The sequence below is a fragment of the Pecten maximus genome, unplaced genomic scaffold (assembly GCF_902652985.1).
Source record: "Pecten maximus unplaced genomic scaffold, xPecMax1.1, whole genome shotgun sequence".
Lineage (NCBI taxonomy): Eukaryota > Metazoa > Mollusca > Bivalvia > Pectinida > Pectinidae > Pecten > Pecten maximus.
Genome location: NW_022983044.1, coordinates 2,685 through 29,622, shown reverse-complemented (window position 1 = coordinate 29,622; position 26,938 = coordinate 2,685). Strand labels below are relative to the sequence as shown.

The window sequence follows — 26,938 nt, the reverse complement described above, 5'->3', positions numbered from 1 at the left end:
AGTTGTTAACACTAAATGCATCAGTTTAATATTTTGTTATATGTAAACATAATAATAATATAGCAAATGTTCTCAAACTGTATATTGACATTACCTTAAATTGCCAAGTTAAAGATTTTACAGATATAAGATTTTTAAAAAAAACAAACAAAAAGAACAGTTATTCCTTACCAAGGGAAATGGAAATGGATGAGAAAAAGATTCCCCCCACCCCCCCATCCCCTACCAAGTGAACCTACCTGAAGGAAGAAACTTATCTCCCCTACCGGGTGATCATGATCTTTACCTCCTGAAAGAGAGTAATCTCCCCTACAGGATATTTCTTACCTCAGAAAGAGAGTTACCTCCCCTACCAAGGGTACCTTACTTCCTGAAAGACATTTTTCTTTCCCTCAAGAAAGAGAATTTTCTCCTCTTACGGAAGTTTCTTACCTCGAGAAAGAGAGTTTTATCTCGAGAAAGACAGTTTCTTACCTCACGAAAGAGAGTTTTCTCCTCTAACGAGAGTTTCTTACCTCGAGAAAGAGAGTTTTCTCCTCTTTCTGAAGTTCCTTACCTCGAGAAAGAGTTTCCTCCCCTAACAAGAATTTCCTCCTCTTACGGAATTTCCTTACCTTGAGAAAGAGAGTTTTCTCCTCAAACGAGTGTTTCTTACCTCGAAAAAGAGAGTTTTCTCCTCTAACGGGAGTTCCTTACCTTGAGAAAGAGAGTTTTCTCCTCAAACGAGTGTTTCTTACCTCGAGAAAGAGAGTTTTCTCCTCTAACGAGAGTTCCTTACCTCGAGAAAGAGAGTTTTCTCCCCTTATGGAATTTCCTTACCTTGAGAAAGAGAGTTTTCTCCTCTTACGGAATTTTCTTACCTCGAGAAAGAGAGTTTTCTCCTCTAACGAGAGTTTCTTACCTCGAGAAAGAGAGTTTTCTCCTCTTACAGAATTTTCTTACCTCGAGAAAGAGAGTTTTCTCCTCTTACGGAATTTCCTTACCTCGAGAAAGAGAGTTTTCTCCCCTAGTAAAGTTATCTGTATGAGGGGTTCGATGAGTTTGCTGCTGGCCGCGGGTATCATGTGGAAGATGTCAATAATGGCAGCACAGGTCTTCAACTCCTGTCACACAGAAAATAAAACATCAAATTAACTCCTGTCACACAGAAAATATAACATCAAGTCAACTCCGGTCACACAGAAAATAAAACATAAAAAAAATATTTTTATGTCAGTTATAAAATTAAACTAGAAAATGCCTGAAAGGCATAAATGTCCCATGACACCCCAAAACAGTGTGGCGAGGATCGCATAAATAGTTCCCGAGATTAGCTAATTATATTCCATCAGGACAGGACAGGGCACGATGGGACAGGACGTGGCGCGACATGATGTGATGGGACAGGACGTGGCGCGACATGATGTGATGGGACAGGAAGTGGCGAGACATGATGTGATGGGACAGGACGTGGCGCAACATGATGTGATGGGACAGGACGTGGCGTGACATGATGTGATGGGACAGGAAGTGGCGAGACATGATGTGATGGGACAGGATGTGGCGCGACATGATGTGATGGGACAGGACGTGGCGTGACATGATGTGATGGGACAGGACGTGGCGCGACATGATGTGATGGGACAGGACGTGGCGAGACATGATGTGATGGGACAGGACGTGGCGAGGCATGATGTGATGGGACAGGACGGGGCGAGACATGATGTGATGGGACAGGAAGTGGCGAGACATGATGTGATGGGACAGGACGTGGCGCGACATGATGTGATGGGACAGGACGTGGCGAGACATGATGTGATGGGACAGGATGTGGCGCGACATGATGTGATGGGACAGGACGTGGCGTGACATGATGTGATGGGACAGGACGTGGCGCGACATGATGTGATGGGACAGGATGTGGCGCGACGTGATGTGATGGGACAGGAAGTGGCGAGACATGATGTGATGGGACAGGAAGTGGCGAGACATGATGTGATGGGACAGGACGGGGCGCGACATGATGTGATGGGACAGGACGGGGCGCGACATGATGTGATGGGACAGGACGTGGCGTGACATGATGTGATGGGACAGGACGTGGCGCGACATGATGTGATGGGACAGGACGGGGCGTGACATGATGTGATGGGACAGGATGTGGCGCGACATGATGTGATGGGACAGGATGTGGCGCGACATGATGTGATGGGACAGGAGGTGGGGCGACATGATGTGATGGGACAGGACGTGGCGTGACATGATGTGATGGGACAGGACGGGGCGTGACATGATGTGATGGGACAGGACGTGGCGAGACATGATGTGATGGGACAGGACGTGGCGAGGCATGATGTGATGGGACAGGAAGTGGCGAGACATGATGTGATGGGACAGGACGGGGCGCGACATGATGTGATGGGACAGCATGGACATGGGTAATACTATATGTCCCCTCATTTCATGGCAGAGGCATCAAAAATAGATATGAATCGAGAAAGAACATTTAATATTCATAAGATGAATATCAAGTGATTGGCCCAGACTTACCTGAGGGATTACCTGGCCGTTAGATTTAGTCTGTGTTGGTGACGGTTTCTGACTTGTGGCCGCCACATCTAGCCATTTCTTGAGGTGTTTCTGATGATAGAAATATATGAACAGTGAGGATGAAATTAAAAAAATTTGAAAACTGCAGGTGTACCACTCACTTCATATAAATCTCAACAGAAACAATTGAAAAAAAATTTAAAACATGACTACAGTTACAGCAAAATACCTATTTTAGCTTTAATATTTAACCATTTTTATGATTGTACTAATTTCTATCTTTTCCTTATCTACAACAAGTACTCTGTGTGACAGTTCATCACTGTGCTGATCTGACAGTAAAATTAATCACACCAAATTAATTACATTTGCGGTATAAAGTACAAGACAAACTTACAAGGAGCTGTTCACAGAATTTCTCATTAAAGATGTTGGGAAAGAGTTGTGTGATGTAGGACAAACGTTGAATCACGTTACTGTTCAGGCTGCTGTGATCACTCAGTGTCGACAGCAATGGCCGCATCTTCTTGTAAACAATCTCAATTTCTATCTGGCAGCCCGAGATAAACTGCAATCATCAAAGTTTGGAACGACTTGGATATAGAGGAACAATACAAACTTAAATGATTGCACCAGCTGGAAGCTGCTTTTGTTAATATTTCTTAAACTGGAAACTTTTAATCCTTAAATAAAAGTTTTAGTTATCTTTATCTTTAAATGGACTCGAGAAGACTTAGATAGGCTATGCCTGATGTTTAATCCTATTGACTTTCCATCCATGTCAATAAAAATTTTTGAAATTGAAATTGAATGGTCTCTATTGTCACTGTCTACCGAATGTTGCACTTCCAGTTTCCCTACCTTCTTCATGCAGTCAAAAGCTACCCTCTGGAGTTCAGAGCTGTTACTATTGAGAGCTTTGTCCAGCACAGAGAACAACTTCTCCCTCTGGTTCTGTATGTAGTGACAAGCCGCCAGGGCACCTGTTGTAGCAAGATGTCAACATAAATTGTCTGATAAGTAAAACAAAAGATGTCAACATAAATTGTCTAATAGGTAAAACAAAAGATGTCAACATAAATTGTCTGATAAGTAAAACAAAAGATGTCAACATAAATTGTCTGATAAGTAAAACAAAAGATGTCAACATAAATTGTCTAATAGGTAAAACAAAAGATATCAACATAAATTGTCAGATAGGTAAAACAAAAGATATCAACATAAATTGTCAGATAGGTAAAACAAAAGATGTCAACATAAATTGTCAGATAGCAAAACGAAATGTCAACATAAATTGTCTGATAGCAAAACAAAAGATGTCAACATAAATTGTCAGATAGGTAAAACAAAAGATGTCAACATAAATTGTCAGATAGGTAAAACAAAAGATATCAACATAAATTGTCTGATAGGTAAAACAAAAGATGTCAACATAAATTGTCAGATAGGTAAAACAAAAGATATCAACATAAATTGTCAGATAGGTAAAACAAAAGATATCAACATAAATTGTCTGATAGGTAAAACAAAAGATATCAACATAAATTGTCAGATAGGTAAAACAAAAGATATCAACATAAATTGTCAGATAGCAAAACGAAATGTCAACATAAATTGTCTGATAGCAAAACAAAAGATGTCAACATAAATTGTCAGATAGGTAAAACAAAAGATGTCAACATAAATTGTCAGATAGGTAAAACAAAAGATGTCAACATAAATTGTCAGATAGGTACAACAAAAGATATCAACATAAATTGTCTGATAGGTAAAACAAAAGATGTCAACATAAATTGTCAGATAGGTAAAACAAAAGATATCAACATAAATTGTCAGATAGGTAAAACAAAAGATATCAACATAAATTGTCTGATAGCAAAACGAAATGTCAACATAAATTGTCTGATAGCAAAACAAAAGATGTCAACATAAATTGTCAGATAGGTAAAACAAGATATCAACATAAATTGTCAGATAGGTACAACAAAAGATATCAACATAAATTGTCTGATAGCAAAACGAAATGTCAACGTAAATTGTCTGATAAGTAAAACAAAAGATGTCAACATAAATTGTCTGATAAGTAAAACAAAAGATGTCAACATAAATTGTCTGATAAGTAAAACAAAAGATGTCAACATAAATTGTCAGATAGGTAAAACAAAAGATATCAACATAAATTGTCTGATAAGTAAATCAAAAGATGTCAACATAAATTGTCTGATAAGTAAAACAAAAGATGTCAACATAAATTGTCTAAGGTAAAACAAAAGATGTCAACATAAACTTTGACAGTAAAACGAGAGATGTCAATATAAATTGTCTGATAGGTAAAACAAAAGAATTTATGTGAACATAAATTGATGACATACCCTCTACTTATTCTGACAGGTTGAACTTTGTGTGTGATGTTTGTGTCAAGTTTTACGTAAATGACATTTAGAGGTATCAAATCCTTTCTATAAAAGATCTTAAACAAGACACCATAGATTGTTAAAGCTTTCTACTTACGCAGAGCACTCTTGCGGAGGGGAACCAGATCAGTGACCGACTTGTAACAGGGAAGTTTCTGTAGAGCTGCATCTTCAGCTTCACACAGACTCAGCAGCTCGTTAAAGAACACACTGTGTTCCAAGACGTTGAGGTCGATGGTGAAGAGGCGTGGTTCCAGAGTCGTACAGAAAGTGTTACCATCCTGAGAAGATAAAGTATGTATTATCAGTCCATGTATATTAAGGTCCATGTACATTAAGGTCCATGTATATTAAAGTCCATGTATATTAAGGTCCATGTATATTAAGGTCCATGTATATCAAGGTCCATGTATATCAAGGTCCATGTATATTAAGGTCCATGTATATTAAAGTCCATGTATATTAAGGTTTAGGTATTGTGATCCTATAGAAGTCCATGTATATTAAAGTTGAAGTATTGTGATCCTACAGAAACAAGTTTATACCCGATGTAACATCACCAAGGAGACATCAACATCCTCATGATATAAGAGCTTTAGTGTCCTTTTGTGTATGTCTCAACTGGGTAGCGTTTCACAAAGCTTCGTAACTTACAAACGTTCGTAAATATTTATGAAAAAGTTACGCAAAACTTACTTAGTTTGTAAGTGCGTTTCACAAACTTAAAGGTGTTCGTAACTTTTTTCGTATCTTACGCCAAAATCGTACGTTCCCCCGGTAAAAATATACCACTCTCTAACTTGGAGGTAAAAAAGGATGACACTTTTGTGGTGAAAATTGCACGCCGGTCCTATCCCCGGGTCCCGTACACAGACTATGAACTTTATTTTGTTCTATCAAAATAAACATATAATTGATAGAAGATCAAATTTTTTTTTTAAATTCCAATTTTTTATTGTTTATCATGCAGTAAAACAAACAGTAAGAAAGAAATTTTCACAGATTTTGCTTAATGCTCATATCTATATATGTAATGTTCTTAGAATAGATTAACTTTTGGCACAGTCTACGAATATGCGTACAATTAGTTTCATGACAATGTGTATTTTGCTGGCATAATTCCTCCTCGACATTCAAAACTCGGTTTCCACCTCGAAACAATTGGGCATAGTTGTTCTCTTATGTTAATTTGTAATTGAGTACGACATCATTTTCTGTTCAAAACAGCGCAGCATGATTTAAAATTGTTTTTGTAATTTACGACAGGGTGGATATGCATAAACAGTAATGCAAGGTAACTTGTAAGTTACGAAGTTTTTCGTAAGTGTGACTTGCACAAATTTCACAAGTTACGAAGCTTTGTGAAGCGATGCCCTGGTTATTGATGAATTTACAAAGGATGAGCTAAGTTGGCAATGAGAACTTAACATCAGGCTTATCTGGGCGTTAGCGGGCTGGTGACGTAACCTGTGTTTTTTGTGCGGTACTGTGTTCTATACTTACCATCAGACCTATCTGGGCGCCGCGTTAGCGGGCTGGTGACGTAACAGGTGTTTTTTGGGCGGTATCATGTCCTATACTTACCATCAGGCCTATCTGAACATTAGCAGGCTGGTGACGTAACAGGTGTTTTTTGGGCGGTATCATGTCCTATACTTACCATCAGACCTATCTGGGCGTTGGCGGGCTGGTGACGTAACAGGTGTTTTTTGGGCGGTATCATGTCCTATACTTACCATCAGGCCTATCTGAGCGTTGGCGGGCTGGTGACGTAACAAGTGTTTTTTGGGCGGTATCATGTCCTATACTTACCATCAGGCCTATCTGAGCGTTGGCGGGCTGGTGACGTAACAAGTGTTTTTCAGGTGATATCATATCCTATACTTACCATCAGACCTATCTGAGCGTTGGCGGGCTGGTGACGTAACAGGTGCTTTTCAGGTGATATCATGCCCTATACTTACCATCAGGCCTATCTGAACATTAGCAGGTTGGTGACGTAACAGGTGTTTTTTGGGCGGTATCATGTCCTATACTTACCATCAGACCTATCTGGGCGTTGGCGGGCTGGTGACGTAACAGGTGTTTTTTGGCCGGTATCATGTCCTATACTTACCATCAGACCTATCTGGGCGTTTGCGGGTTGGTGACGTAACCTGTGTTTTTTGTGCGGTACTGTGTTCTATACTTACCATCAGACCTATCTGGGCGTTTGCGGGTTGGTGACGTAACAAGTGTTTTTTGGGTGATATCATATCCTATACTTACCATCAGGCCTATCTGAGCGTTGGCGGGCTGGTGACGTAACAAGTGTTTTTCAGGTGATATCATATCCTATACTTACCATCAGACCTATCTGAGCGTTGGCGGGCTGGTGACGTAACAGGTGTTTTTTGGGCGGTATCATGGCCTATACTTACCATCAGACCTATCTGGGCGTTGGCGGGCTGGTGACGTAACAGGTGTTTTTTGGGCGGTATCATGTCCTATACTTACCATCAGACCTATCTGGGCATTAGCAGGCTGGTGACGTAACAGGTGTTTTTTGGGCGGTATCATGTCCTGTAACACCTGTTTTTGGGGTTCCATAATCTCTGTCACAGACTTATTGGTGGTTTTTGCAAGGACCTCAAGGGAATGCATTGCCTAAAAACAATTTAACATGGATATAAACGAAGTGATACATCTGTTTAAGTGACTAAGCAGTTTTCAATTTGTTTTTCTTTGAGAGTTAATTTAAACCCCAGTTTAAGAATTGAGAACAAAGCTAAAACCTGTCGCAAAACTGGGATCTGACAACTCAGAAACTGCTGTCAGAGGGCTTTTGTCAATCTCTGAGGTTTACTGTAATCTGTATTTTCAGATTTGAATTCCATGAAATAGTGACAGAAATTCTTTTAAAATCTAAATTATGATGATAAAATTTATTGAAAGATGTGGTTAATTCACTTCCTATCCAGATTTTGACATTTTTTTCAATCTATTTTTAAATTCAATTTTATCCTTAGTTTCCGTTTCCTAGAAGGCTAAAACAGCTTTATGTTGCAGTTTAATTCATTTTTGTCTCTGTCATATCTTATTCTCAATTTGTTTTATAAGATGCTGTTGATTTGTGTCTTATGTACAATCCTTATATTCATGGACCAGACAAGATTCACCGTGGCTAACTTTCACCGTGGCTAACTTTCCCCATGGCCAACTTTCCCCATGGCCAACAACTTTCCCAATAGCCAACTTTCCCCATGGCCAACTTTCCCCATAGCCAACTTTCCCCATGGCCAACTTTCCCCATAGCCAACTTTCCCCATGGCCAACTTTCCCCATAGCCAACTTTCCCCATGGCAAACTTTCCTCATAGCCAACTTTCCCCATGGCCAACTTTCCCCATAACTGATCTCAAAGTCCAACATCGAATACCTGCTCCCTGACTGTGGTATTGGGCGATGTGATCTGCCGCACCAGTTCATGCGTGACATCGTTGAATGATTTTTTCTGCACCGCCAGCAGTTCCTCATTCGCCTCCTCTGATTTTATCTCCTGGGCACACTTGGTTAACATATTCTCCAGGTTGTATTTAGCCAGATCTACCGCCCCACTCGACACCTACAGTAAACAATTATCTACATTTGTTGGTTGTCATAACAAAGTTAAAACATAATATATATTTGATCCTAGATTAGTCTGAAATTAAGATATAAAAAATGATAATAACTTGTGGAATACGTATAGTAATTGATCTATAAATACATTTTATATAAAATGAGTGAGTTCAACACTAATTCGTATTTAAATGCCAAGAGTCATTGACATGTTACAACTCGGAGGAGTTGTCTGACATGTTACGACTCCCTGAAGTTGTCTGACAAGTTACAACTCGGAGGAGTTGTCTGACATGTTACGACTCCCTGAAGTTGTCTGACAAGTTACAACTCGGAGGAGTTGTCTGACATGTTACGACTCCCTGAAGTTGTCTGACAAGTTACAACTCGGAGGAGTTGTCTGACATGTTACGACTCCCTGAAGTTGTCTGACAAGTTACAACTCGGAGGAGTTGTCTGACATGTTACGACTCCCTGAAGTTGTCTGACAAGTTACAACTCGGAGGAGTTGTCTGACATGTTACGACTCCCTGAAGTTGTCTGACAAGTTACAACTCGGAGGAGTTGTCTGACATGTTACGACTCCCTGAAGTTGTCTGACAAGTTACAACTCGGAGGAGTTGTCTGACATGTTACGACTCCCTGAAGTTGTCTGACAAGTTACAACTCGGAGGAGTTGTCTGACATGTTACGACTCCCTGAAGTTGTCTGACAAGTTACAACTCGGAGGAGTTGTCTGACATGTTACGGTGTCCAGTGTGTTCGGTGCAATCTAATGAGACTTCAAGTATCGTATCCACAGTAGGTTCATCAGGATTTCAACAACTTCTATCTAGAGAGATGTTATGCCTCTACTCCCCGTTGTAATTATACCTAGTTTACTTATTCATCAACTGATATTTTCCAACACTGTGATTGATAACCAGTCTTTTTTTTCCTCACAATAACTACAAGTAGAGAAGAGAAGACGGACTGGTGAGAAGTTTACCTCCTTGGTGAGATCCATCATGACAAACAGAAGGGCCTTCAGGAAAGTAAACTGGTGTTCCAGCACCCACTTCAGCGACATCCTCTCGTACATAAACTTGATAGCTAGACATCTGTAAGGTAATGTTGTACATAAACTTGATAGCTAGACACCTGTAGGCAATGTTGTACATAAACTTGATAGCTAGACACCTGTAAGGTAATGTTGTACATAAACTTGATAGCTAGACACCTGTAGGTAATGTTATACATAAACTTGATAGCTAGACACCTGTAAGGTAATGTTGTACATAAACTTGATAGCTAGACACCTGTAGGCAATGTTGTACATAAACTTGATAGCTAGACACCTGTAAGGTAATGTTGTACATAAACTTGATAGCTAGACATCTGTAAGGTGATGTTAGCACAAACATAACTTAGCTAGGTAATTATTACATTCTTAAAGGTTCATCTATATTATAAAGGTCATTAGGGCCAAAAATGGTGAGTGAAAATTAGGATAAAATGAAACAATATCAAACAGATGAACAAGAGATCCCAGAGGGATCTTGGCGCCCACCATTGAATGATCTTCATAGGTTCCATGTCAGATTGATCTTTTCTCTACTTTTCCCTTCCTCCAAGTCTTATATTACTAATCTGTGTAAATTCAGAAACAGCCCTCTAGTACTTTTCAAACAAGGGGAACCTATATATAAAATTTAAGATTTAGCGATAATGGCTGTCTGTCGGCCATGTTGTTTTCCGATTGGTCCCAAAATGCAATACCAGGGACCAAGGGGAACCTACATATGAAATTTGAGAAAAATCCCTTCAGTACCTTCTGTACAATAGCGATAACAAACTTCAATTTTCAAAATACAAGATGGCTGCCTGTCAGCTAGGTTGTTTTCTGACTGGTCTCAAAATCCAATATGCATAACTAGGCACAGAGGGCAACCTACAAATGAAATTCAGAAAGATCCTTTCAGCAATTTCTGATAAATAGCAATAACAATCTTCAATTGTCAAAATCCAAGATGGCTGCCTGTCGGCCATGTTGTTTTTCGATTGGTCTCAAAATGCAATATGCATAACTACGCACTGAGGGAAACCTACATATGAAATTTGAGAAAGATCCCTTCAGTACTTTCTGAGAAATAGCGATAACAAACTTCAATTGTCAAAATCCAAGATGGCTGCCTGTCGGCCATGTTGTTTTCAGATTAGTCTCAAAATGCAATATGCATAACTAGGCACCGAGGGAAACCTACATATGAAATTTCAGAAAGATCCCTTCATAAGTTTCTGAGAAATAGCGATAACAAACTTCAATTGTCAAAATCCAAGATGGCTGCCTGTCGGCCATGTTGTTTTCAGATTAGTCTCAAAATGCAATATGCATAACTAGGCACCAAGGGGAACCTACATATGAAATTTCAGAAAGATCCCTTCATTAGTTTCTGAGAAATAGCGATAACAAACTTCAATTGTCAAAATCCAAGATGGCTGCCTGTCGGCCATGTTGTTTTCAGATTGGTCTCAAAATGCAATATGCATAACTAGGCACCAAGGGGAACCTACATATGAAATTTCAGAAAGATCCCCTCTATAGTTTCTGAGAAATAGCGATAACAAACTTCAATTGTCAAAATCCAAGATGGCTGCCTGTCGGCCATGTTGTTTTCCGATTGATCTCAAAATGCAATATGCATAACTAGGCACCAAGGGGAACCTACATATGAAATTTCAGAAAGATCTCTTCAGTACTTTCTGAGAAATAGCGATAACAAACTTCAATTGTCAAAATCCAAGATGGCTGCCTGTCGGCCATGTTGTTTTCCGATTAGTCTCAAAATTCAATATGCATAACTAGGCACTGAGGGTGACCTACATATAAAATTTCAGAAAGATCCCCTTATTAGTTTCTGAGAAATAGCGATAACAAACTTCAATTGTCAAAATCCAAGATGGCTGCCTGTCGGCCATGTTGTTTTCAGATTGGTCTCAAAATGCAATATGCATAACTAGGCACCAAGGGGAACCTACATATGAAATTTCAGAAAGATCCCCTCAATAGTTTCTGAGAAATAGCGATAACAAACTTCAATTGTCAAAATCCAAGATGGCTGCCTGTCGGCCATGTTGTTTTCAGATTGGTCTCAAAATGCAATATGCATAACTAGGCACCAAGGGGAACCTAAAGATGAAATTTGAGAAAGATCCCTTCAGTACTTTCTGAGAAATAGCGATAACAAGAATTGTTTACGGACGGAGGGACGGATGGACGACGGACCACAGACGCAGGGCGATTTGAATAGCCCACCATCTGATGATGGTGGGCTAAAAATGTGGCTATGACATTAATGTCCATATTTTTATCTCATGGTTTGAAGCTGTAACTTTACTTACTGCCACGTGTCAGTATCACTATTAAAAGTAAAACATTTCACCTACCCTCCACATTTGGCATACCAGGCACGGTCATAACACAAGGAGCACATCCTCTCCACTAGATAGTCAAACATGGGCAGTTGACATGCCTGTAATGTAATATAAGTGTAAAGTGAAAGTAAACTGCCAAAAATTACATGTAATGTAATAGTAAAGTGAAAGTAAGCTGCATAAAATTACATGTAATGTAATAATAAAGCGAAAGTAAACTATGTAATCAACAAAGCCAATTTTAAGCCTCTCTGGATTTTTTGTTCATTATATTCAATATCCTAATATGGTGCATTTTTACAGGAGTATTAAACAATTGTAGGAAAGACATAAAAATTGTCAACTATTATTTTCTTGTTCCTGTTGAATTACGACATGTTGAATCACAAACTGATTGGACCAGATGTGGGTACCTTCTCTTTACTGCCCAGTATGGTGGTAGCCGTGTCCAGAATGAGGATGAGGGCCAGGTTACCAGGCTTACATAACTCCTTCTCCTCGTGTCCCATGATGACCGCCAGCGCGTCGATCAGGATCTGTGTGTCCATCCCGTGTAGCTTGCTCTGTTTCTCTCCCACTGGGAAGGGACCTGCAGGAACACAATTTATAAATGTTTGATGGTTGACTAGCAATAAGACAACTGTTTTCTGGATTTTAACATTATTACAATGTAACATTATTATATTGTAACATTTAATTACAATGACCTATTCATAGTTGATGGTTTCGGCCCTGACTGACACTTTTGTCAGCGGCCAAACATTCTAGTTATCTTACTAACATTCAGTGGTGTTTACTATATATTACTATTTCTATGATAAGTATCTACTTCAGATGGATTCCATGTTGAATTACAGACTTAGTCTCTTATAAAATTTAAAGAAAATTCACAATCTTTGGTGAAATTTACAATTAATTTATTGTGAGTAACAAGAGATGAAATTCTCATGGACTTACCACACTGCTGTGATATTGAGATCATTGTGTAGTGTCGTACCATACACGCCATAAAGGTCAGAACCGTCTGGCGTAGCTCTTTGATGGCTGCAGCAACTGGTGGGAAATGATACACATTACACTACGGTTAAAAATAGGCAATTAAGGACGAATCATTGATTTATTGCTGTCATTAAATATGTGAAATGAAACATTTAAAAAAAAAATTACACCCAATTACCAAACAACATAATACAAAGCCTGCATTAACAGGGGTTCAACTGAAGGTTGTCTATGGCATGGAAACACAGAAATTCCTACTGCAGTGTTATACTTTAAATATCTATAATTACAGCTGAGGGTTGTCTAGTTTATATGGCACGATAACACAAACATTTCTACCTCAAGCTTAAATTTTAGATACCCATCATTACAATTTCAATATATCCTAGCATTAGGTTTTAAAATTGATAATTAAACACCAGGTTAAATCACCTTCTATAGCAGGATTGAAATTTAAACATAGATTTCCATTTCCATGAATGGGCTAACTTTTAACTGTACAATGACCGAATCCTTACCGAACATGCCAGTCAGTGCCTGTTCGTGGACTCGTCGTGAGTGGGAGTCCGGGTTTTTGTATAGAGGTCCTGTCTGTAGGGGAATTTCCTTCTCAGTGAAACTACAAATAAACCCAATATTAGTTGTAAGGTTAACAATGTGTTTTCAATACTAAACAATTAACAGTTTAACTATCTCAATGATGAAGAACTAAACCAATTATCAGTGAATTTTTCATCTTGGTTACACTTAGTGAGAATTAATCTGATGAAGGTTAACTTTATAAAATATAAACATACCACAGGAAATATTCAAACTGTCTCTTAGATTATTGTATTGTAACACAAATCCTGAAAGATTATACTTTAATTCCCTACGTCCCTAAAACCTGGTCAGTACCTGGGGTGGGTGAAGAGGTTAGTCAGTGTTTGTTTGTCGTCCTCTAGATTCATCACAGACACCAAGAAACACTTGATGAGTTCCCAGGCCTGGCGGCGTGCGAAGTTGTCAGAGGTACTGCATTTGAGTGTGGTGAGAGCAGCGTCAATCGCCTGTTATATAGACAATAAAATGATGGCTGTGTATTCAATTCACCGATCAGAGAAAACATAGAGAGAGGCTTCTCTGTATCTAAGTACTGATAAAATGAGATACAAAAAAGCAATAATAAGAGTATATAAAATTCAGTATAATTCATCAAAGATACAAAATTCAGTATAATGCTAAAAGGCGGGATTGTAGATACAAAATTCAGTTTAATTCTACAAGGAGGAATCATGGATACAAAATTCAGTATATTTCTACAAGGAGGGATCGTAGATACAAAATTCAGTTTAATTCTACAAGAAAGGAATTGTAGATTGTTATCTACAATTACAGGATTCTCCTAATAATTTTTTTATGGAATACCATTATATCTTTAGTACCACATGACTGACCTTTTCCACAGGGAGAGTGATGGGAGTTTTTACATCCTGAAAGTAGATGGTGATACAGGGTCCAACTGTCTCCCGGTCATTGTACTGTAGCTGTAAAGATAAAATATATTGTATACATACAGTATATATCATATATACAGTCGGTATTAGATACAGGGTCCGACTGTCTCTGGATTGTTGTACTGGAGCTGTATCAAATGTAAAATCATAAGAATTGAACTGCTACCATCACGTAATACAGTCGATATGAATACAAGAATTGTATCCATTTTGACATTCACTGTTCATTTCAGACATTGTACCCACACTACTACACGTCTTACATATCAAACTATACATGGTCGTACATTAGATCACATGATTAATTTACATGTCTATATATAGAACAGATACATCACGTGATTAATTTACATGTCTATATATAGAACAGATAGATCACATGATTAATTTACATGTCTATATATAGAACAGATAGATCACATGTATAATTTACAAATCTATATATAGAAGAGATAGATCACATGATAAAGTGTTATTTTACATGTCTATATATAGAAAACTAGATCACATGATTAAGTGTTATTTTACATGTCTATATAAAGAAGAGCTAGATCACATGATTAATTTAAATGTCTATATATAGAAGAGCTAGATCACATGATAACTAATACCAATATCTAACATATCTATTATGTAGACGCTGTAGACATACCCTCTGTGGCTCCCGTAACATCTTCCTATTACCTCCTCCAAACTTTCCCAGCACCCGGAATGCCACATGGGCGATGTTGTCGACAGGACTACGTAGGGTCCTCCACAGAGCCTGGTAAAATAACACATTAACAAACATTAGTAGTCAGGGAGTGATAACTCTTGTTTATACTGCTTCCTCACATACTGTTAACGTGGAAAGTTACACGAGGGGGAAATTAACGCTAATTATGCGGATCCCTTTTGATCGCAAAAATTGTCCCCGGGTGTATTATTTTGTTAATAATTTGAGTATACTCGAACTACAAACGAAGTTGGGTTGATCTCGGAAATTACTAACCTGCATTAGCTCTGCCCTGACAGGCTGTATGTGGTCGTACAGGAAGTCCGGCTGGAGGTTATCCACACACAACTCTAGTGTCCGCAAACCCTAAAGACAACAATATGCCAGAAATATATACTTGGGATCATATTACTCTCAAACAGAAATGAAATCTTTAATAAAGAACTTAAAATGAAGAAGTTCCCAAAGAAAAATATATATTCTTGAGATCACAGATTCTCAGACATAAAACTTACAATGAAGATTTTATGATGAAGAACGTTCTGCAAACAAGATAATTAGAAATATGATAAATATTTGAGATTGTGTGATTGTCAAACAGAAATACAACTCAAAATGAAGAACTTTCTGAAAGCATCGTCTTAATATATTAAGCTGTAAACCAGCACCAGTAACGTGGGAAGCCATTATTGAAGGAGGACAACTAGACAATATATTACGCTGTAAAGCAGTGCGGGTAATGTGGGAGACATTTACTGAAGAAGGACAACTACACATTATACCTGACTGACTAGGGTCTGGGACCCGTTAAGTGCGGACACCAGGGGATCCATCAGCATGGGTAGGTAAGGTAGGAGGGAGCTGAGCCGGACAGGCACCGTGAGACAGAGCTCAACAAACAGATCTTTCATGTGCTGGCGGTGTAGTCCACTCTGTAGACTGTTCAGACCTGTACAGATAAACAATCAGTACTGACCACATTATAACTTATAAAAAGTTTTATGAAATTTCATTACTATACGGAGGCTTAATTTACTATACAAACAGATACAGATAAAGGAGGTGTACAGTTTTCACGAAATCGTCAAAAGTTTGTAGCAGGAGGAATTATATTTCACAGAATTTTGAAACAAAGCAAAATTTTCTCAATTCTATTTTCAAGATATTTAATTTTCATCATTTATAAAATAACAGAAAATGATGCTCTCTGCAGACTTTACAATGACTTGTTGATGCTGGAATTTGAATGGCTGAAATCTTAAGATAGTTATAAATCTTTATTTATTAGTTATATTGATGATTTTTTTTTCACATCTATAAATGATTACACTGTTAGAGCCCCTATTGAAACCTGAATCTATCAGATGTCTTACCTTGCAGTAAGTTTGGCAGCAACGGCAGGAATTCTTGGTAGAGAAGGTCATGACTACCGCCTCCAATAGAGCGGAACAACGCCCGTAACAACAGGAAATAGTTGTATGGCTCCTTGGCACTCATTGCTAACTCCATGGATCGGTTCACGATGGTATGTAGGTGGGGCTGTCAATACATGGACATTGATTTAGCTTCAGGTGACTATCTAAACTGATTGGCTCTTATCATGGCCTCACAATGTAGCAAATTTTCAAAAGGACTCATACTTTGTGGTAAAGAGATTGATACCGTAAAAGGCACAGATCATCGCTTCGAAAAAAAGAAAAAGTTTCCCCCCTTTTTTTGAAAATGGTTTCAATGTTTCCCTAAAAGCTGCAAAAATTTGTAGATTTATCATTAGCCTACCTTCAGCATCTTCTCATTCTCCGCAGCAAACAGGGACACGGAACCAAACACCAGTTTGAAGAGTTTCAGGTACAGATTTGACCGGTCCATTGTAGCTGAGGTAGAATCATATTAATTCATTACATGATCACTATTACACAGACTACACACAATTCAGTGGAATTGAAAAGGTCACTTACAATGTGACAAAGTCAGAGAAAAGTTACCATTGTGCGGATCATAGATTGGGTTGAAATTCGGAATCAATTCTAACAAAATATAAAAGTAGGTCAAAAGTCACAGTCTAAGTCAGCAGGCCTTAAAATGTACCTGTCTACTGACAATGCTGGGTACTAGCAATTACTCCTATGTATTTCTTGCAGGTGAGCTAAAAATAGTCAAAAAGTTGACAAACTGGTACTTTTTGTCATTTAAATAAATAAATCCAGAAATACTGTTTACATAAACTGACAAATTAGCCGGTATATTACATAAACTGACTAATCAGCTGGTATATTACATATACTGACCAATCAGCTGGTATATTACATAAACTGACCAATCAGCTAGTATATTACATAAACTGACCAATCAGCTGGTATATAACATAAACTGACCAATCAGCTGGTACATTATATAAACTGACCAATCAGCTGGTATATAACATTACCAATCAACTGGTATATTACATAAACTGACCAATCAGCTGGTATATTACATAAAGTGACCAATTAGATGAAGTTTGACATCAACTGACCAATGTATAAATTAACCAATAAGTTGTGTGTTATATTTACCAATAAGATGGCGTGTTACATGTTAACCAATCAGATAGTGTATTACTTAAGAAGAAAATGATTTTACCCAATCACATTGCATGGTACTTACATCCCATCTCCTCCAGACGAGCCAACAGGTAGTCAACTAGTATTGTGGCAAAAGTCGCTGAGGTTGTTGGATTTGCCAGAAAGGAGTTGGCTACGATCTGTTAAAAATCAGTCAAACTTAATAAATACATTGTCCAGAGTTAATATTAATAGAATCATGCACATATTTTGGAATTCTATCAAGTTTCAATATAATGCTAAACAATACACAACACAAAACACTGGACTTTTTTATTATAGTACTGCGGACATATAGCACAGTTCATAACAACCTTAGGATACAGATATATGTAGCAGGAAAATAATTATAGTGGACAAAATAATTGGTGGTAGTTACACTTACCTGGAGTGCGTAGTTGTTGTGAATTCTATCCACCATATACTGAAAATATAAAGATGGAACATTAACTAAAAGACTTACATATCAAACAAGTCACTTCAGAGAAAGTTAGCAGAACGTTAATCTTTATGATATATTTCAGCAAACTTTTCATCCATTTCTGACTTTCTTGGATGAGTTGTTGGGTTGTTTAGTTTGAAGGAAGCAGATAACATGAAACATTTTGAAGTTGAGATTTCAAGTCAACAAGATTTTAGACATTAATTACAAGGATGTGTTTTCATTGAAGATACAAAACTCATAGTACATAAGATGCTACACAATGTGAATTTACCAGAAAGTCTGCTTTAGAATTGGTCTACAAATAAGACTGTCTGTCAAACAATTTTACTGAGTGGACATATATTAACTGATATATCTCACCTCGACTGTCTGAGCGAATATCTCCTTGAATGTCAGAGTATGCATCATGGTAAACTGGAAAGGAGAGAACATTGCGGAGTATTATATCAGATGGCTTGACGAATTTGTGTAAGATAAGCATACATTATGTAGTTCAACATTAAGATATTGAAAAAAACTTTTTTTAACATATCAAAATTTAATTGATTAGTCCTCCCTAATTTTGGAAAAATCCCCTGAAACCTATTACTCGCCAACAAAGTTATCCAGGTTTTATAGAATTGAAACTGTAACTAGACATTTATTTTTGTGAACAAAATCATACATGTCCCTAGACATCATATGTCCCAGTTGATTTGAAAGGGAGACACATTTTATACTACTCACCACTCCAGCGAAGTGTTCGAGAACCTCTTTCTCTTCCTTAGTTCTTACACTCTGTACCCTACAAGCACACAACATTGACAATTCAACCCCAGCTAAAACAACTTCAAGGTACTCTAAAACAGCCGTGACGCTATATGGAATTTTAACCATAGAAAACATTGACAATTCAACTCCAGCTAAAACTAGGCATTCTGATACAGCCCTGACTTTATATGGAATTTTAACCATATATAACATTGGAAGATATCATTTTCTAGTCAAAGTTCTTAATACTTTATTTAATCCCAAAGTACTAACATTCTCAAACAAACAAAAAAGCTAAAAAAAAATTAGGACAACTTTGCGAGTAATCATCCTATGACTTACACAGCAGGCCTGATGACGGCCTGTCCTGAGGGCGATACATTGATGGTGTAGATGTCGAGAGCTTGAAGAGCATACTTCACCAGGCGGATGTAGACGAGGGCTTCCTTTGGTAGGAACTGTTTACTCTGCATCACTGTTGCATCTGAAGATCAATAAACAGTGACACTCTAAAGCTTTGTTCATAGATATATCACTATGTTTAGACAACGGCTTGGTATGCTGATTTAACAAGAGGACCAATGGGCCTGTATCACTCACCTGAACTGCAACTTCTGAAGTGAACGTTTTGTTGGAAGATTAATTCAATTCTTATGAATTACAAAGCTGATTTAGGTTATCAACAAAAGTTGTTTACAAGGAAAAAACTTTGACAGCAGAAGGTCCCAACAACAGCTTAAGATTTCTGCCACCAGGCAAGCAAGCTAAATCTAATTTTATGTTAGGGAATATATAAATATTAAAGGTAGAGGGTATAAAACCTGAAGAAAAAAAGTGTAAAAGTCAAACTTAGTAAAACATCAAAGTCAAAAACCAAATAGTCTTATACCCTGATTACTGTTTAATCAACATAATAATCACAATAATTTTTACGCCAAGAGGGCGCCAGTATACTGACCAACTCCGGCCGCTTTACAGGATACGATCCCCCACGTGATGGTCTTCACCCCACAGACTAGCGTCTTCACCAAACCGCGACAGTCAGTCACTGAATATGTTGTATACTGACTCGGTGTCACGCCAAACCGATTCTGAAATAAAGGTTGATGGAAAAATTAAATCAAAGTAAATGCTGCGTATTAATATCAAAATATTTTCTGGGACATGATTTCAATGCATCACACTTTAAATATAATACTTTGAGTCTTTTCTGGAACATCATTAATTAAGTAATTCAGAATTATACAGTCTGAAATATCCAATCTTCAGTTAAATGTTAGAAGTTTTTAAGAATGAGTTACCTCCCCTGGTCCCTTCTCTGTCCATGGTTTGTCCTCCTTGTCCTTAACAGTGTCGGACAGCAGACCCTGAGACGGTAGTTTGTTGTCGTCCTTCACCGAGTCGCCGGGAGGTTTAGAAATATCGAGTCCTGCCTTTAACCCCTCGGCAGCAACTTTTGGGAGCTCCAGTGTTGGTTTGACATCAGCTGCTGGTGTTTTGGGGTCGATAGGTTGCTGATGGTTGTTGTTTGAGGTCTGGGGCTGTTGTTTGCTGAAACATGTCAAAGTTTAGACTGCATTAATCACCAGAATTAAATTTAAATCATAACTGGCTTCACAATATTTCAAGATCAAGTAGAAGGCTTTTCCAGTAAAATATCTTCCTGGTTTGTCAGGGACCAGTGTAAGAAGCTTAAGTGATCTAATTCAAATGGTAACATACAATAATTGTAATCTGTAGGGTGTGTTGATATGTCTGTACTACAATGTAATCTGTAAGCTGTGTTGAGATGTCCATACTACAATGTAATCTGTAGGGTGTGTTGAGATGTCTGTGCTACAATGTAATCTGTAGGGTGTGTTGAGATGTCTGTACTACAATGTAATCTGTAGGGTGTGTTGAGATGTCCATACTACAATGTAATCTGTAGGGTGTGTTGAGATGTCCATACTACAATGTAATCTGTAGGGTGTGTTGAGATGTCTGTACTACAATGTAATCTGTAGGGTGTGTTGAGATGTCTGTACTACAATGTAATCTGTAGGGTGTGTTGATATGTCTGTACTACAATGTAATCTGTAGGGTGTGTTGAGATGTCCATACTACAATGTAATCTGTAGGGTGTGTTGAGATGTCCATACTACAATGTAATCTGTAGGGTGTGTTGAGATGTCTGTACTACAATGTAATCTGTAAGGTGTGTTGAGATGTCTGTACTACAATGTATTCTGTAGGGTGTGTTGAGATGTCTGTACTACAATGTAATCTGTAGGGTGTGTTGAGATGTCCATACTACAATGTAATCTGTAGGGTGTGTTGAGATGTCTGTACTACAATGTAATCTGTAGGGTGTGTTAAGATGTCCATACTACAATGTAATCTGTAGGGTGTGTTGAGATGTCCATACTACAAAGTAATCTGTAGGGTGTGTTGAGATGTCCATACTACAATGTAATCTGTAGGGTGTGTTGAGATGTCTGTACTACAATGTAATCTGTAGGGTGTGTTGAGATGTCTGTACTACAATGTAATCTGTAGGGTGTGTTGAGATGTCTGTACTACAATGTAATCTGTAAGGTGTGTTGAGATGTCTGTACTACAATGTAATCTGTAGGGTGTGTTGAGATGTCTATACTACAATGTAATCTGTAGGGTGTGTTGAGATGTCTGTACTACAATGTAATCTGTAGGGTGTGTTGAGATGTCCGTACTACAATGTAATCTGTAGGGTGTGTTGAGATGTCCATACTACAATGTAATCTGTAGGGTGTGTTGAGATGTCCATACTACAATGTAATCTGTAGGGTGTGTTGAGATGTCTGTACTACAATGTAATCTGTAGGGTGTGTTGAGATGTCCACTATGTGATCTAAGTTCGGTTGAAGTTAGTTTGATACTTTCTGAGTATTCTGGAAAAGATCTAAACACAAAACTTCAAAGTGAAATGTTGACAACGTCGGCACCAGAAAAGTAACACAATATTATTGCTTGACGACTTTGCTGCAGATGAGACAATAAACTGGATAAAGATATTTGATAAAAACATAAACTGGATAAAGATGTTTGATAAAAACATAAACTGGATAAAGATGTTTGATAAAAACATAAACTGGATAAAGATGTTTGATAAAAACAAGCAAAATGACCAGGAAGATTATTAACTTTGTTGGTTCTTTTTTCTATCAAGTATCACTTTTCAGTTCACAAAGGGCCCCGAGTCAATTTATAAGGGGTCAGTGTGAGAGTAAGGTGCCTGTTACAGTTGTTAATTTACAAGGGACTGGTGTGAGAGTCAGCTGTCTGTTACAGTTGTTAATTTACAAGGGACCGGTGTGAGAGTCAGCTGTCTGTTACAGTTGTTAATTTACAAGGGACCGGTGTGAGAGTCAGCTGTCTGTTACAGTTGTTAATTTACAAGGGACCGGTGTGAGAGTCAGCTGTCTGTTACAGTTGTTAATTTACGAGGGACCGGTGTGAGAGTTAGGTGTCTGTTACAGTTGTTTATTTACAAGGGACCGGTGTGAGCGTTAGGTGTCTGTTACAGTTGCTAATTTACAAGGGACTGGTGTGAGAGTCAGCTGTCTGTTACAGTTGTTAATTTACAAGGGACCGGTGTGAGCGTTAGGTGTCTGTTACAGTTGTTAATTTACAAGGGACCAGCTTGAGAGTTAGGTGTCTGTTACAGTTGTTAATTTACAAGGGACCGGTGTGAGAGTTAGGTGCCTGTTACAGTTGTTAATTTACAAGGGACCAGCTTGAGAGTCAGGTGTCAGTTACAGTTGTTCAGGAGGGCAGTCAAACAATTCTGTAGAACATGCACAGACTCACCATTTCTGTAGAATCTGTGGAAGCTGTATCTTGGCGATTGTTTTAAATTTGAGAACAAAGACTTCTAGCATCCTCATCAGGAGTTCTCTCCCCTGGAAAAATAACATGAAGAGTCAGTGCCAAGACATAATCAGTGATGTACCGACAAACAGAGTTAAGTTCTGTAATGTTAGAGGCAATACAGCAAACTCGCTCCCCTCTGGTCTCTGGGGGGTCTGCCCCTTCATTTGTACAAATTTGAATCCCAGTAACCTAGGGATGATACCACTGAATTATTAACGACATACATTGCGGAGGTTGAGAGAAGAAATTGTAATATAAATATTGCCAAATGGACCCCTTTTGGTCCCATCCCCCAGGCCCCTTGGGAGGTCAGAACCCATCATTTGTATAAATTTGAATCCCAGCCACCTAGGGATGCTTCCTTTCAAATTCAGTTGAATTCTGATCAGGTGAGTGAGTAATTCAATTAAAATTAGAACAAACTCAGCTAGGACTTTTTGGGCAAAGATGAGGATTTCTGGAGAAGTTTGTTAAAATTATCGACAATTTGACTGTTTTCCATCAGGCATATATAAAAAGAAACTATACGATTTCTAATTCTGTAGTTAAGATTCTTAATTTTTTTTTTAATTAAACATTTTTACCAAGATCAAAACGAGAACTGTTTACATATGGATGACATTCAATACGGACAAAAGGTGAACACACAGTAGGTCAAATGTTTTGTTTTATGTTACTTAAATAAAAATCAGTTGATGAAACTTACATTTCCATTTTCCTGTTCACTCTTGGCACGAATACACTCGACAAGATTCAACAGGAGTTTACAGGACATTGTCTGGATGGAGCTTGGCAGGGACTCATCGTGAACATTCTTACTGAACAGGTTCACTGCTAGTGACAGCTCGTTCAAAGGCAAAGCCTGCCTGACATGGTGAACAAGATCAGCCAGAGTGCTATAGGCAAGGGGGCGGAGAGACTCGTACGTCGTCCAACCAGAACCAATCAACACGTTCTCATCAAACAACTTGTCTATACAGTGGACAAACTCTACAAAAAACATCATCAGTATTAATTGATATTCATATATGCAAACTGAAGAGATTTATGTACACCAGTCATACGAAAACCAGGTGTAATTTCTGAAAATTTTTATAACAGACAACATGAAATACAGTAATTAGTTATTTTGAATGTACTAAATCTAGAGGAGATTCTGAGGCTGATGAATTAAATAGCTGAAACCTGTTTAGGACATTACAGATTTTTTAGCATAAAACATCAAAGTTTAGACAATTGCAAATCAGTATCAAACGTCGTCTGTTTATATTACCATGGTTCATATACATGTATAAACATTTATTACCATTCTGAATAGTAAATACCTAAACTCAGACCAGAGGTTCAAAATTTTTTGATCACTTCATCTCTTTCGGCCATTTATTGGGTGTACAAAAACAAAACAGCACTAACTGAACAAATCATTATCTTAGGGTCCCTTTCTAATTTCAAGCTACATGTATGTGACGTTTAATAAAAACTAGACAATTTACGAATGGTCCTAATAGAGAAAGCCTTCTTTTGTAATGACGACTGACTAATGTATATGTTACACTATTCAATCTATAAAGCACAATGTTCTTACAAGCAGGATGCACTAAGTATCATTAACTCATTACAGGGACAAATCAGACTTGAAACAAGAGGCCCAGAGGGCCTGTGTCACTCACCTGGTTTCAAGTATGATGCTTAAGTATATTTTCAGGATGCCAGACGCCATAGTTTGGCATCAGCTCAGCTTGGTCCTTTGGACCAGGTGAGCTAAAAATACTTCTTTCATTTCCCAAGAACTCTTTAGACAAAAGACTGAACTTACTATTTCTTAAGTCCGTGGCGAGAATGTGTCGTGCAGCAATCAGCAGATCTTTGCGGAGATGGGCAACTTCCTGTGGACAATAGGTAAGCAATCCCAAAAGACCTTTCATCATCGGGGTGGCATGTACCTGGACTTGTTCCTGAATCAAAGTTTAGCAGTATAGATTACTACAACTGATCTGACATCATTAAAAGGCTTGTATAAGAATTTACATTGGCTGTAGTGGTGAATTATGTAATAATGTATCAATGATGTTCAGTCTATCAATGATTATACTGACAGCCTATTGCAACATCTACATTCAAACTGTGACATAATTATACCACAGCACTAAAACTAAACGGCAGTCAAAAATCAAATGACGATCCAAGGAATGTTGTCCACTCCTACCCAGTAACCGTACGTCGTTAAATGACCCCGGCTGTAAATAGGACGTTAAATAAAACTAGAAATGTCGCCAGGATGGCTGACTAATACCCCCGCAATCTGCAATGGTGAAATGGAACTGTTAATTAGAGGCTTACTAAGATAACCCAGTAATATAGTGACCAGTTGCTATAGCAACCATAATTTAAAAAAAAAAAAAAAAAAGTGGCATGCACATTTGCACATGATCCTCTATATTTGTGTGAAGTTTCATTGGTATCAGGCCTTCAGTTTAGGAGGAGTTGTCCGGACAAACTTAAAGTCATGGTTCTTATCAGAAAACCTGTTTATAGTGACCAGTTGCCATAGCAACCATAATTTTGTGAAAAATAAAGTGGCATGCACATCTACACATGGTCCTCTATATTTGTGTGAAGTTTCAATGAAATCGGCTAATTGGCTTAAGAGGAGTTGTCCGGACAAAATGCATCTACAGACAGACGGACAGACAGACAACCTGATTCCAGTATACCCCCCTAACTTCGTTGCGGGGGTATAAATAAACCAAACCAAACTCAACAGGAAACAGACCATCCTGAGTTGTCATGGTTGTAACCTTGGCTCTGTATGGTGTGTAACAGTCCTCCTAGATGGTGTTCAGTGAGGTATCCACCAGCTACTACAATGATATCATACCTAAATCAAAGTACTGAAAGTACTGAAGACACAAACGAAAACAAATTATTTTAACTGCTTTTGTTTAGTGGGGACATGGTCAACTTTGTATGGAACATCACCAATACCTGATTAGGACTAGGACAAAATATTGGCAAGAAAAGAAATTCATATCTACTTTTGATTGCAAGTGCGTCTTGGCAGCTAATTGTCAGAATAGGTACTCAGGTAATCTTATTTGACATCTTCAATGGGTTAATGTATACGTAGTTGTAGATGTAATATGAAGGTCCTAGATTACCTGTAAAATTAATGAGGCCTTTCTTTTCAAACTTTTGAGGATCCCATGCCTATAAGCGCTTCACAAATTATCATTATCATTAGCCATTGAAAAGATATTTATACATTTGATGTAGCGCCCCATCTAGCTACTAGCTTTTAGATAAGAGAGAGCTCAGGTTAAAAACACTTGTGTGATTGTTTTAGGATTTTATCGTGTGTGTGAGCCCTGGTTTGAATGATGTTATGTCAAGGTTTTGAATGATATTTTGTGGCAGATTGTTCTATCCCTTCAGTACCTTCTGTAAAATAGCGATAACAAACTTCAATTGTCAAAATACAATATGGCTGCCTGTCGGCCATGTTGTTTTCCGATTAGTCTCAAAATGCAATATCCATAACTAGGCACCGAGGGGAACCTACATATAAAATTTGAGAAAGATCAATTCAGCACTTTCTGAGAAATAGCGATAACATACTTCAATTGTCCAAATCCAAGATGGCTGCCTGTCGGCCATATTGTTTTCCGATTGGTCTCAAAATGCAATATGCATAACTAATGTAAGCACCAAGAGGAACCTACATATGAAATTTGAGAAAGATCAATTCAGTGCTTTCTGAGAAATAGCAATAACAAACTTCAATTGTCAAAACCTAAGATGGCTGCCTGTCGGCCATATTGTTTTCCGATTGGTCTCAAAATGCAATATGCATAACCACCCACTAAGGGGAACCTACTTATCAAATTTGAGAAAGATCCCTTCAGCACTTTCTGAGAAATAGCGATAACAAACTTCAATTGTCCAAATCCAAGATGGCTGCCTGTCGGCCATGTTGTTTTCCGATTAGTCTCAAAATGCAATATGTATAACTACCCACCGAGGGGAACCTACATGTACTTATGAAATTTGAAAAAGATCCCGTCAAAACTTTCTGAGAAATAGTGA

The 26,938-nt window shown here is 38.1% G+C and overlaps 1 protein-coding gene across 1 annotated transcript; it reads right to left on the bottom strand.

Annotated features, from left to right (window-relative positions):
• Window positions 1-515: 515 nt before the first annotated feature.
• Window positions 516-24,810, bottom strand: LOC117321338 (transformation/transcription domain-associated protein-like; the record flags this gene model as incomplete). The annotated part of the gene is made up of 30 exons (XM_033875795.1): window positions 516-614; window positions 984-1,103; window positions 2,530-2,619; window positions 2,927-3,097; window positions 3,391-3,512; window positions 5,041-5,224; window positions 7,440-7,589; window positions 8,361-8,546; window positions 9,531-9,642; window positions 11,969-12,054; window positions 12,370-12,545; window positions 12,914-13,009; window positions 13,474-13,574; window positions 13,853-14,004; window positions 14,392-14,481; window positions 15,104-15,214; window positions 15,443-15,532; window positions 15,949-16,115; window positions 16,540-16,705; window positions 16,946-17,040; window positions 17,813-17,909; window positions 18,155-18,193; window positions 18,575-18,628; window positions 18,941-18,998; window positions 19,307-19,448; window positions 19,923-20,055; window positions 20,266-20,515; window positions 22,793-22,884; window positions 23,562-23,845; window positions 24,672-24,810. Coding segments are annotated over 30 exons (3,852 nt in total), but the record flags the coding sequence as incomplete, so codon positions are not given.
• Window positions 24,811-26,938: the final 2,128 nt, after the last annotated feature.